This window comes from Narcine bancroftii, chromosome 13 (assembly GCF_036971445.1).
Source record: "Narcine bancroftii isolate sNarBan1 chromosome 13, sNarBan1.hap1, whole genome shotgun sequence".
NCBI classification, from domain to species: domain Eukaryota; kingdom Metazoa; phylum Chordata; class Chondrichthyes; order Torpediniformes; family Narcinidae; genus Narcine; species Narcine bancroftii.
This window is the reverse complement of record NC_091481.1, coordinates 6228911-6242577: the sequence shown is the minus strand read 5'-3', so window position 1 is coordinate 6242577 and position 13667 is coordinate 6228911. Positions and strand designations below refer to the sequence as shown.

Below are 13667 nucleotides of genomic sequence, written 5' to 3'. Positions count from 1 at the left end.
TTCAAGAAATGAGAACAATCTATGGCATCACCGCCTGTCTGAGGCAGGTTCTGAAATAGCATGCAAAGCAATCATTCAACAAAGCACTGTGATCTTATTGAACAAGATGAGAACAAAGTTTGAGTCGTTAATAAGAATCAGCGATGTAAGGTTGGCTCGCTTTTACTGCTGGGAATTTTATTTGCCTGTCGTGAGCTAAGGGCTACATGTTGTAGCTGAAAGGATCACAACACGACCACGTCCAGGCTGAAAGAAACAATCCATCTAATGAATGCTAGGTCAGGTATCAGCAGTACAAAATGCCCGAGTATAAAAGAGACTCTTGCATTTCGGCTGTTGTAAATGACAGCCCTGGCCACTTCAGCACATCTCGAGGAAATGTGAAACATCATGGCAGCAGAAGATCAGTTAATTGGTCAAGGAGGTAGGACTGACATCCACATTGTGACCTGAGGTGTGAACTGTTTCAGAACTGAAGGCCAAAGCAGTTTAAAGGTTGGCGAGCAGCATGCTACAAACACAACTTCACCTTCTAAATTAAATGTATATTTTAAAATACAACTTTTTTAACATTTTTCAATTTAGACATACAGCACTGCTACAGGTTGGGCTTCCCCACGAGCCCGTGCTGTCCAATCACACCCAATTAACCTCTTTCCTCCAGTAAGATTTGAACGGTGGGAGAAAACTGGAGCCCCTGGGGAAAATCCGCACAGACACAGGAAGAATGTACAAACTCCTGACAGACAGCGTGGGATTTGAAACCCGGTCCCATTCGCTGGCGCTGTAACAGTGCTGCGCCAACCATGCTGCCCTTTCCTTATATTAAAACCTATTGTATAGTGTAAGCCACATACACAAAACCCCTGTTATCTGGAATTCATGCAAATGCCAACTTCAAGCCACCAGTAAAAAAAAACCTCCCAAATAAATGAATCAGAAGAAATAAAAATAAATAAAAGTTTAAAATTGTAAAAGAAAATGCTCTCTGAAGCAACACATAAACCTTTGGTGAAGATAGGGGCAAATATTCAGCCAGTGGAGGGCCTTGGTTGTGCTTTGCTCGTAGCAGCTGTTTGAATAAAGTTGTATGAAACAGCAATGGCAGGTGCAGGCATTGTAAGAGTGAGTCTCAAGCAACTGAAAAACTTGCTTATCTGGTATCGACCAATCCCCCTCGGTGCCAGATACCAGGGGTTTTACTGTACCTAATCAATACTACAAATTAAAATTTTAGACATGCAGCACGGTAACAGACCATTTCAGCCCATGAGTCTGTGCCCAAGTAATCTACACTCCCAGTACGTTTCGAATGGTGGGGGGGGAGAACCGGAGTCCCCGGGGAAAACCCACGCAGACGGCGTGAGAACATACAAACTCCTTACAGACAGGGTGGGATTTGAACCCCAGTCCTGTAAAGGCGTCACTCTAACCATGTTGCTCATATTTATATACAAAGCAACGTGCACTGCATACATGTTACATCATATTGCCTTGGAGTAAATGTAATTTAAATCTTTCTGTCTGTGCATCCATTCTGAAACTAGCTGGAAGTGAGCATCCAGATTTAGCCACGAGTTCCCACTTTACAGGACAATCTGTCAGCCGTTTTGACAGACTTGGTTTATTAAAAAAAACAGAAGAACGATTGTCAATTTTCCATGATTACAAAACCTATATTTAAGCTGTCGTGTGAAATTGTCTTGATTGAGCAAATATAATAAGATGGAAATGTAATCTAATTCAGTCAATTTATTTCAATACAAACTACAAACGACATTTTTTTTATTGCAAAATTACTGGCTGGTTGAAAGCAAAAACCCAAGGATGGAATGTAATCGTCTCTTCAGAGATACATTAAAGGGGGAAAGTATCTGTGCTAAATGCCACTCCCAATGAACAGTTGCCCTCTGGAGGTAATTCCAACCCTTCCAGTAATATTTGTCTTCCTGGAATAGTTGCCACTTAAGCTAACTTATTTACAAAGGCGAAAAAAAACACAGCTTAAATCCAACAGCTTTGCTCACGGAATGCACAGGTGGTGGGCTGCTTAGCGACTTGAGGATGGAACCCAAGCATGCTGCAGGCCACTGATAACTTGTGGACTCACACCAGCCTACGGACTGCTGGAGACTGGCACGAGACCGACTGAAGGGGCATCGGAACTGAGACACGAGAGGGCGCCAAGGGTGGGAAGAGCTCTTTGATCCCGCAGAATGTAATCACCTGGAGCTTAGGTTGCTGATGGTTTTAAGCTTGTGTGGCTCCAGAGGCTGTGGAAGCTCGATGTCTCTGGGGGAACTGCTTTGCCTCTCTTTCTCTGACTGTAATGGGCACCGGGCAATTTCTGCAATGGAGAATCTTTGTCTGCCTTAAGGCAGACTAAATACAATTTTATGTAATATTACATCTGTTTTATTTAAGATTCAAGATTCCTTTACTGTCATGTAATAACATTATTACATGAAACTAGCTGGAACTGAGCATCCAGATTTAGCTACAAGCTCCCACTTTACAGGACAATCTGCAGCTGTTCTGACAGTCTTGGTTTATTTTTAAAAAAGAGGTGCATTATTACATGAAATTAGCTTTTCAACATCAGCAGAAATTGCCAGGTGTCTCTTATCGTCTATGAAAGAAGAAACAGAGATTTCCACCCCCTCCCCCTCCCACCGAGCATCCATGGATATGCCTCCATCTCTCCTACACCACAAAGCTCCATTTCAAACCCATGGCAACTCGAGCTCCAGATTCAAACCTCTGACGCAATCAGGAAGCCTCCAGTGCCCTCGGCACCCTCTCACGTCAGGTCCCAATGCCTGGCACCCCCTTCAGCCAGTCTCGAGCCAGCCCTCAGCAGTTGGCAGCCTGGTGTGAGTCCTTTGACTGCAGTTGCCGGAAACCTGCAGCCTGCGTGGGTTTCTCGCCTCAAGTCACCCACCACCTGTGTGTTCTTCAGCCGTAGAGCACTTCACCGGTCCACCACCGCAGTCATCTCTGCTTCTTCTTCTCTCGCTGCGCTCCTCGCTCACCGCGTGCTAAGGTTGCAGCAATTGTAGCAGTTACACTTTTTTTTACATGACAATAAAAGTATCTTGAATCTTAAACCCATTTGTATCAGCAGAACTGCTCAGATTCATGATCAAAAGTCCTCAAGGGGTTCTTTAACTTATCCCTCTCTGTCCCTTAAGAGAGCCTTTGTTGGTGGGGGGGGGGGGGGGCGGCTTCTGAACAATTGATCAGAAAATCTTCAAGGTATCATGCAATGCATCGCATCATTTAGCCAGTCTTCACAAGAAGGATCCTGTCTGTTTTTTTTTTAATTCAGCAATCTGCTTGAGGAGCTCAGCAGGAGAAAAAGATCGATAATTTGTACCATAAGAAATAGAAGAAGGACTCGGCCATCCATCACATTGAACCTGCTCCGCCATCCAATGAGATCATGGCTGATCTGATCATGGTGTCTGCGGACTTTTGTGTTTTACTCCTTACATCCTACCTGGAATGAGCAACCAGAACTACTCCCACAGGCATCTGTTACAGCGTCAGCAACTGGGGTTCTAATTCGATGCTGTCTGTAAAGAATTTGTACGTTCTCCTCGTGTCTGCATGGGTTTCCTCCCAACCTTCAAAACGTACTGGGTTGTAAGGCAATTAGGTGCAATTGGTTGGCACAGGCTCATGGGCTGGAAAGGCCTGTTACTTTGCTGTATATCTAAATTTAAGTGTGGTCTAGCCAGTGTTTTATACAGCTGCAACATTAATGCTGGCATTTGTTGTCCAGCCCTGACGATGTCTTTAGTTGCAGACAGGGCAATTAACAGTTTGGAATCGTGTGCAACAGACAGGCAAAGACAACAAATTTCCTTCTTGAAGGACATTAGTGGATTCTTATTATCAACTGGCAGCTTTTTGGTGACTTGTCCAGGATTCTGACCTCAGAGAATGTCAGATGGATTTATGACACAAATGTGTATTCTGGTACTGCGATGGATAATTTCACTTGAAGAACTAAGTTACAAGGAAGGATTAAACAGGTGAGGGCTTTATTCCCGGGAGTGCAGATATTTGAGGGGAAGTTTGATAGAGGTATGCAAAATTATGATAGGTATAGACAGACTAAAGGCAAGCAGACTTTTTCAACTGAGGTTAGGTGAGATTAAAAAAAGTTGAAAGGGAAAAGCTTAAAGGGAAACTTATTCAAGCAAAGAGTGGAGGGAGTGTGGAACGAGCTGCCAGCTGAATTGGTAAGAGCAATCTCAATGTTGACATTTAAAAAATATTGGACAGTTATGTGGATGGGTTTGAGGGATATGGCCCAAGTGCAGGTCAGTGGGATGAGGCAAAAAAAAAAGTTTGGCACAGACTAGAAGGACAAAGCGCCTGTATCTGTGCTGTAGTGTTCTATGGTTCCATAATAACTGGCTGGAAGTTAAAACAATCCAAAAGCTTTGATGCCCGCTGTCACTGAGAACAGTGGTTTATTTAAATTTCAGATTTATTTAATTACTTGAATTTAAATGCCACAGCTGCCATGGTGGGATTTGAACTTGTGTTTCAGGATCAATGGTCTGGAACTCTGGCTATTAGTCCGGCAACATCACCACTTTGTTGTTGCAGTTTCACCTGTTGCTAATCATGTTCAACACGCTGAGTGCGCACACACATGTAACGAATGTTTCATTTCCATCTTGAGTCCACCTGTTACCATGGAAATGGCAAGCTCCAAGCACTACAAGGCTGACCCAGCTCTATCAGATGGGTCTTGCTACAGCAGAAGGCTGGACGGTTGCCTCATTTCATGTTCAAGGGCCTCATTAACTTTTGAACAGCCAAGTCCACATCCAAATGATCACACAGATTCCCCAAATCTTTCCAGGCTCCTCTGGGGAAAATACCCCACCCCAGCCAGAATTCACTTCTTTAACCTCTCTTTCTTACTGAAAAACACTCTTTCCGAATTCTCCAATGAAGGTTTTGCTCAGCTACCAAATGTGAGTGAGTAGAAAATTCTGTTTCGATTAGGCCAGTGGTTCTCAACTTTTTCTTTCCACTCACATACCATTTTAAGTAATCCTTATGTCAAGACACATTTTCCAACCCAGGGCTGGTAAATCTCCTGTACAACCTCTCCATAGCTTCCACATCCTTCCTGTAATGAGGCAACTAGAACTGAGCACAATACAGTCCGTTTAGTACTGGAAGCCAGGGATAAATTTGCAGGCAATGAAACACAAAGACTGCAGGCGCTGGAACCTTGAGCAAACAATGAGCAGCTGGAGGAAATTCAAAGTTCAGATTTATTGTCAGAGGACATACAACCCCACGATTCTTTTTCCTGTGGGTCAGGCAGAATTTCTACTTATCAGTACTGCAATAAAAAAAACTCTGCTTAACGTACACATGTAAACAAACTGTGTGATACAGAGAATAAAAATCAATAAACTCCGGAATTCCTGATTGCTTTTGTGGTTGAGGAGTCTGATGGTGGACGGGGTAGAACCTGGTGGGGCGAGTCTTGTGGCACCGATGCCTCTTTCCTGATGGCAGCAACAAGAACAGAGCGTGTGCTGGGTGGTGAGGATCCTTGATGATTGCTGCTGCTCTCCGACGGCAGCGTTCCCCGTATAGTTCTCTATAGTGGGGAGGGTTTTTGCCTGTGTCGTCCTGGGCTGTGTCCACTACCTTCTGCATGGCTTTCCATTCAAGACCATGATGCAGCAGGTCAGCACACTTTCCTCCGTACGTGTAGAAATTTGCTTGGGTTTCCAAAGTGATACCAAACCTTTGCAAACTCCTAAGTAGAGGCATTGACATGCCTCAGATCTGACAAAGATCAGGCAGCATCCATGGGTAGAAATGATCAGACAACTATTCCTGACCCAAAACATTGACTAACCATTTCTACCCACGGACGCTGCCTCATCAGCCGACTCCCCAAGCTCAATGCTTCCCCATGATTGGCCAGGCGGACACCACAGACTTTGAACAAAAGGGAAGTAGCCTGGACACATTCAGTTCTTAACTATGATCAAGCAAGTGATCCTATCAATTGTCCTTCTGTCATTAAAGCTTTTCTATGCTGGATGAGAGTGATTTGTTCTTCATTTACTAAATTATAGAACACTTTGAAGATAACAAGTGAAGAGAGAAGATGCAATGAACATAGAACAATACAGCACAGTAGAGGCCCTTTGGCCCTCAATGTTGTGATGACCCATATCTTTGGCTTGGCTTCGCGGACGAAGATTTATGGAGGGGGTAAAAGTCCACGTCAGCTGCAGGCTCGTTTGTGGCTGACAAGTCCGATGCGGGACAGGCAGACACGGTTGCAGCGGCTGCAGGGGAAAATTGGTTGGTTGGGGTTGGGTGTTGGGTTTTTCCTCCTTTGCCTTTTGTCAGTGAGGTGGGCTCTGCGGTCTTCTTCAAAGGAGCTTGCTGCCCGCCAAACTGTGAGGCGCCAAGATGCACGGTTTGAGGCGATATCAGCCCACTGGCGGTGGTCAATGTGGCAGGCACCAAGAGATTTCTTTAGGCAGTCCTTGTACCTTTTCTTTGGTGCACCTCTGTCACGGTGGCCAGTGGAGAGCTCACCATATAACACGATCTTGGGAAGGCGATGGTCCTCCATTCTGGAGACGTGACCCACCCAGCGCAGCTGGATCTTCAGCAGCGTGGACTCGATGCTGTCGACCTCTGCCATCTCGAGTACTTCGACGTTAGGGATGAAAGCGCTCCAATGGATGTTGAGGATGGAGCGGAGACAACGCTGGTGGAAGCATTCTAGGAGATGCCGGTAGAGGACCCATGATTCGGAGCCGAACAGGAGTGTGGGTATGACAACGGCTCTGTATACGCTTATCTTTGTGAGGTTTTTCAGTTGGTTGTTTTTCCAGACTCTTTTGTATAGTCTTCCAAAGGTGCTATTTGCCTTGGCGAGTCTGTTGTCTATCTCATTGTCGATCCTTGCATCTGATGAAATGGTGCAGCCGAGATAGGTAAACTGGTTGACCGTTTTGAGTTTTGTGTGCCCGATGGAGATGTGGGGGGGCTGGTAGTCATGGTGGGGAGCTGGCTGATGGAGGACCTCCGTTTTCTTCAGGCTGACTTCCAGGCCAAACATTTTGGCAGTTTCTGCAAAGCAGGACGTCAAGCGCTGAAGAGCTGGCATATATTCCTTCCTAAAACTACTAAACCCTCCCTATCCCATAACCCTCTATTTTCCTTTCATCTATGTCCCTTAAATACCCCCAATGCAATGAGACTATTAGATGAACTTGCTATGCAGGTTAGTATCGGGTACAGACAGTGTCCCAAGGCAGGCACCACAGACATTGAACGAAAGGGAAGTTATCCAATCAGATTCATCTGTTTGGGTTACCATGCATTAGACTCATTGGAAAAACAGCACAGATAAAAGGTCTTCAGACCACAACTGCACAAATTGACCATTTCCACCAATCCTATTCTACATCTGTCCCACATTTCCCCCCCCCACCAGATTTTTACCTCTCACCAACACACGCAGGACCATTTACAGTGGCCAATTCACCAACCAACCTCTGCGCCTTTGGCAGTGACATGGAGCATCAGAGGATACCCACACTGGAAAAGGGAGAACTTGGAAAGTCCACACAGAAAGCACCGGAGGTCAGTACTGAGGCTCATTCTCTGGCAGAGAGGGAACACTTCCCCCAGCTGTACCAAAGTGTGACTGGTATCTCTGAGGTTTTTTTTTTGGGCGGTGGGGGCAGGGTTATTCTTCCCTTAGTACTCCATCCAGCAGCATGCAAATGAGATTGTTTATGAAGAGGCATACCCGAGTTGACCAGCTAGATTGCGTACAGAGGGAACTTTCTCACTGCACCTGAGTACATGTAATAATAAACTTGAACTTGCAACTTGTAAACTGTCTGGCAGGGGTATGGAACAAAATACAAGTCGTCAGGACTAAATTGGGGTTGGATTGCCTGTGGGCAGGTCAATGTTGCTGGAAGAATTTACAGGGGTCTGGGATTTACTGTCAGAACAAAGTTTATTACCAAGTAATATCACCAGGGAAGTTATTCGTCCGAGAACGAACAGCTTAGGGCTCCAGGTTTTAGAGATTTTTTAAATACACTTCATCATGTAGTTTTCTCCTTCATCCTTGTAGTGAATACATAATATATCCAATGATGGCTGTGGAGACGAAGCCATTGGTTAGATTTAAAGCAGAGGGTGATGGATAAATTTAGACATTTAGCATGGTTACAGGCCCTTCCAACCCTCGAGCCCGTGCCACCCAATTACAACCAATTAACCTACAACCCCCGTACGTTTTGGAGAGTGGGAGGAAACCGGGGCACTTGCAGGAAACCCACGCAGTCATGGAGAGAGCACACAAATTCCTTACAGGCAGCGCTGGAATCAAACCTGGGTCACTGGCGGTGTCAGAGCGTAGTCATTATTGCTATGCCAGTCATTCCACCCTCTTCAGTAAACGTGCCGTCCTTGATTGGTAATCATGGTTCTCGATCAGAAAAGGCTTCAAATATTGTGGGGAGAAGGTAGGGCCCATTCTAACCTCAGACTGAAGTATATAACCGTAATTAATTTCTGTATTAATAACCCTCCAGGTATTAGCTGGAGGTTAAGCCTCATTCCACAGAGTGAAGCTTCCAGCCTCGACTGAGCTACTACTCCAGTTGGCATCTCTTAAGATGAGACAATGAACCAAGGACCCATTCTGGGGCCAGCAGTTAATTGAATTGAATTGAATTGTGTATGGAATTGAATTGCTTATTGTCTCACGTATTGAGACACAATGAAAAATCTTTGCTTTGTCGACTATCCAGGCAAATCAACCCATTCTTAATTACAGTGGGTGAGGGTTAGGTAAACTACTCCCTGACTTACGACCGACGCGACTTACATCCATCCACACATACGACCACTTTTTTTAAAAAAAACTCTTATACGCATGCGCAATATAATGCAGTTGCTGTTCTGTAAGCGGACTAGAAAGGTGGCAAACAAAAGGAAAAACCTACCCCTTGCTGATAGATCCACAAGGAAGACACTGAGTTAAAAATGAAAGTTATCCACCAGTATGAAGGAAGAAGTTAACGACATTGCACACGGTCTACTCTATTGTCTCATTCCACTGCTTCAACAATTTTAAAGGACAAAGAGAAAATATGTGAGGCTGTAAAAGGTTCTGCTAGTGTGAAGAGCGCAATACTAAGCACCAGCCAGGGCTCATGCACGAAATGGAAAAGTTATTAACGTTGTGGCTGGAAGATCCAATTCAAAAGCGAAAATTTTGATTAAAAAGTTTGCTTTAAGACTTCATTAATCCAAGTATGCGGGCAAAATTCCAACTGATGTCCATTCCGAGATATGGACCGATCCTTCAGTCCCAATTACGGTCGTAAGTCGGGAGCGCCTGTATAGTAAAACGAAAGTGCAGTGCATGGTGTAACAGTAAGTTAGAGTGTTACAAAAACAAAGTTCGAATACTGGCAGCTCTTCATAATCAGGTGTCATTTTGAATTGACAAGAAAAGTTCACAGAAAACTACAACAGGCGATAAGATTAACCTTGATAATAGTCACATTTAACTTTCACGGAACAGGCAAAGCAAATTTTAAGTTAATTGAAATTAAAAAGATTTCATCACACTTCCCATGGATCAATAGGGAAGTCAATCCAACATTTCACTCTCTCCACACCTAAAACTTTAAATTTTGCTCTATGCAGAATGCCAATTGTTTCCTTCATTGGTTGTAAAGCATGATGGGATAGCCAGAGGTCACAAAAGGTGTGGCTTCATTCACTGCCAATAAGCCATCATCTAGCTATTAATAAGAGCAGAACTCGTAGCAATGGACCACGCAGCTCCTTCTCTTTGTCTCCCATAGCTTTTCACACTGTCATCTTAGTTTCCACTTTCCTCCAACTCTCCATTTTCCTATTGTCCATTTGGTTGCATCACTGTCTGGCATGGAGGTGCCAATGCACAGGAAAGGAAAAGGCTAGCAGCAACATGGGCATTGATCTTCACTCCATTAAGGACATCTACAAGAAACGGTGCCATAAAAAAGCAGTCGCTACCCTCAAGCATTAGATGGAGGTACAGGAGCCTGAAGACACCCAACATTACAAAAAACAGCATCAGATTTCTGAATGGACAGTGAACCACAGACACAACCTCATTTTTTCCCCTCTTGTTTTGCACTAATGTAATTTTTAAAAAAATAGTGTATATACAGGTGTAATTTATAGCAAGTTTTTCACCTGTAATGCACAATAACGCTGATGTAAAACAATGAATTTTGTGACATGTTCGCGACAATAAGTTCTAATTCTGATTTATCTCAGCATTAAACATTTTCAATGACTCATTCATTGGTCAAAGCTTTACAATCCTCAGAGACAAAATTCTTCCGCAGACTCAGATAGACAGCACTTTATCATCTTGTTCTCGATCCCCAATGGTGGAAACAATCTTACATTTACCCTTTCAAACTCCCTCATTAACTCGTGTGCCTCACTGAGACCACCCTTCTAAACTCCAGAGAATACAGGTACACAATCCTTTATTCGAACATCTAAAATCCGGAAACCTCCAAAAACTAGCAATTTTCTTTCCTGGTACTGGTACAGCGGAGGGAGGGAGAGAGAGAGAGAGAGAGAGAGAGACAGCAGCATGACTAGGTTGGGCGGTGTGGGGTGGGGGAAGAGAGATGGCAGCGTGACTTGGCTGGGCGGGGGGAGGAGAGAGACGGCAACACGACTCGGGTGGGTGGTGGGAGAGGCGGCAGCACGACTTGGGTGGGCGGGGGGGGAAGAGAGACGGCAGCGCGACTCGGGCGGGCGGGGGGGAGAGAGACGGCAGCGCAACTGGAAGGGGACAATTCAGGAGGGCTTAAATCTGGCTTTTGTTCTGAAATCCGGAAAAATCCAAAATTCAGAACACACTGTCCCCTGAGGGTTCCAGATAAAGGATTGTGTACCTGTATTACCTTGACATCACCTTTGTTTTCTCTGCACTAACGTTTTTTTACATTAACAGCAACTGTGAATATTCATCGATCCTTTACCTTTTATTTAGTATTTATGTCCCTCATATGGTAATTTGATTTATTAGTGTTTTATACATATCTGTGTTGCTGTAATAAACAAGAATTTCAGTACATTTGTATATTGTACTTTATGTATGATTTTTAAAAAAAACTATCAATTTCACTTTCTGATTTGAGGCGAAGAATTCACACAGGCTATCGGCGACTGAGGTCAAAGGACTCATAGCAGGCTGCGGACTGCTAGAGGCTGGCTGAAGGGGGTAGCAATATCAAACTGGGATGCATGGGGTGGGGGCGGGGGAAGAGGGTGCTGAAGGCTTCCTCAGCGTATCGGAGGTTTGGATCTGGTGCTCGGGTTGCCAATGGTTTGGACTGGAGTCTGTATGTCTGTGGAGGTGCAGGATCGCTGGAAGAGAATCCACAGACACTCAGTGACTCTCTTTTTCCCCTCTTTCCCTGACTGTAAGGGGCACCAGGCAGTTTCTGCTCATGGCTAATCTTTGTCTGGCTTACGGCAGTTGTAAGTCAATTGTGTTTAATATTACATCTGTTTTATTACCAAGACATTGAAGGAATCTTGAAATCCCCTCATCCCAGAATCAATCCAGTGAACAATTTCCATAATTGTATTGGAAGCAGAGTAGATAGATATCCGTTCCGAGTGCCAGGCATGATCTCACCAAAGGTCTTTGCAGCTACAGCAAGCTGTGTTGCTTTTGCATTCTATCCTCTTTGTTACAAAGGCATATTGGAAACAACTCCCCAAAAGTGAAATCCGTTGTCTCACCGAGCCTAATACAGTTTCACAAGTTCCAGAAAGGGAAATTGTAAACTTTCCATGAACTCCACATGTTGGCAAAAAATTTTGATGACTGATGGTTTTGCTGATCACAGAAGTCAAACATAACGGAATAGGCCCAACTTATCAATGCCAACTAAGTTCTGGCCTATTCATTTGTCTGCATTTGTACATGCACTAGAAACCTTGCTATCCATATTTCTGTCCAAATGTATTTTGTAATTGCACATGCTTTTGTCGATTCCTTTAGCAGTTCATTCCAGATACAGACCACCCTCTGAGTAAATAAGTTACACCTCCGATCCCTCACTTTGGTCGAAAAAATAAACAGGGAGACTATTTTCTAAACAGGAAGAAAATGGAAAATACCCATATGCAAAGGGACCTGGGAGTCCTCGTGCAGGTCCCCTGAAGGTAAACTTGCAGATTGAGTCAGTGGTGAAGCTGGCATTCATTTCAAGAGAAATAGAGCAGGGATGTGATACTGAGGTTTTATAGGGAGCTGGTGAGACTTCACTTGGGAGTATTGGGCTCCTCATTTAAGATAGGATGTGCTGACATTGGAGAGAGTTCAAAGAAGGTTGACTGAGGTAGTGAAATGGTTATCATATGAGGAGTGTTTGATGGCTTTTGGTCTGTTCTCTTGGGAATTTAGGTGAATGAGGTGGATCTTATAGAAACATATCGAATGTTGAAAGGCATGGAGGAGTAGAAAGGTTGTTTCCCATGGTGGGAGAGTCTGAGACAAGAGGGCGTAACTTCAGGATTGAGAGGCATCCGCTTAGAACAGAGATACAGAGGAATTTGTTCAGCCAGAGGGTGGAAAATCTATGGAATTTGTTGCCACGGGTGGTTGTGGAGGCCAAGCCATTGGATGCATTTAAGGGAGAGATTGATAGGTTCTTGATTAGTCGGGATATCAAAGGTTATGGGGAGAAGGCCGGGCAGTGGGGCTGAGTGGGAAAATGGATTAGCTCATGATAGAATGACAGGGCAGACTCAATGGCTGAATGGCCTATTTCTGCTCCCATGTCTTATGGCCCCTCTTTAATCTATCCCCTCACTTTAAATCTATGCCCGCAAGATCCAGAATTCAAATCCAATAGACTGATCTTGCAATTTATGCTGCAAAGATTCGTGTAGGCAAATCCAGAATTTTAAAGAAAGCACAGTCTCTCACCGGGCACATAACCCCAAAGGTCATCGCAGCAAGTAGTTTGGCCACATTAATAAAAATCCAACTCTATACCTTTACTCTGTGGAGGGTTCTGGCTGCGGTCTCGGAGAACGTTGATCTGATAGACTGTTCCATACGGTTCAAAAAGTTCCTTGAGTTCTTTTTCCGACCAAGATCTTGGGATTTGGCCAACAAACATCTTAATGGCATCTGGGTCTGGCTGGTCCGAGTGATCTATTGCACCATTCATCTTGTTATTCGTACCGTTACTGTTAAAAACAAAACAGAGAAGCACCAAGTCAGGCAAACAATTGATTTCCTGAATAAATATCATCTTAGCAACAGGACACCTGATATTCCTAACTTCCCATCACAGTTACACCATTGCTCAAACCACACAACTCCCCTGGAAGAAGAGCGACTGACCACTTTCAGACACTGGTCATCAGACAGGGGTGCTCCCATGCAAGCCAGCAGCGGTTAAGTGGACCCTGCATGGAGCAGGCCAGCTGCTCGAGAGGGAGTCAGCGCCACCAGATTAGCTTTCACAACCTCCTGCCCACAAGGCCCAAAAATAATTCATCACACGACACATTGAGACACTCGGGAGTGAGCAGAGGCGATA

General features: G+C 44.5%; 1 protein-coding gene across 11 annotated transcripts in view; it reads right to left on the bottom strand.

Moving 5' to 3' along the window:
- celf2 (cugbp, Elav-like family member 2) overlaps window positions 1-13667 on the bottom strand; it is a 303877-nt gene that overhangs the window by 187098 nt on the left and 103112 nt on the right. For 10 of the 11 annotated variants that reach the window (XM_069908438.1, XM_069908439.1, XM_069908434.1 and 7 more), the window contains one exon: window positions 13115-13311. In XM_069908438.1, coding sequence (XP_069764539.1) covers window positions 13115-13311 — 197 coding nt within the window. Of the gene's footprint in view, window positions 1-13114; window positions 13312-13468; window positions 13515-13667 lie in introns of those variants that run through there. The other variant, XM_069908437.1, reaches the window with a different exon arrangement.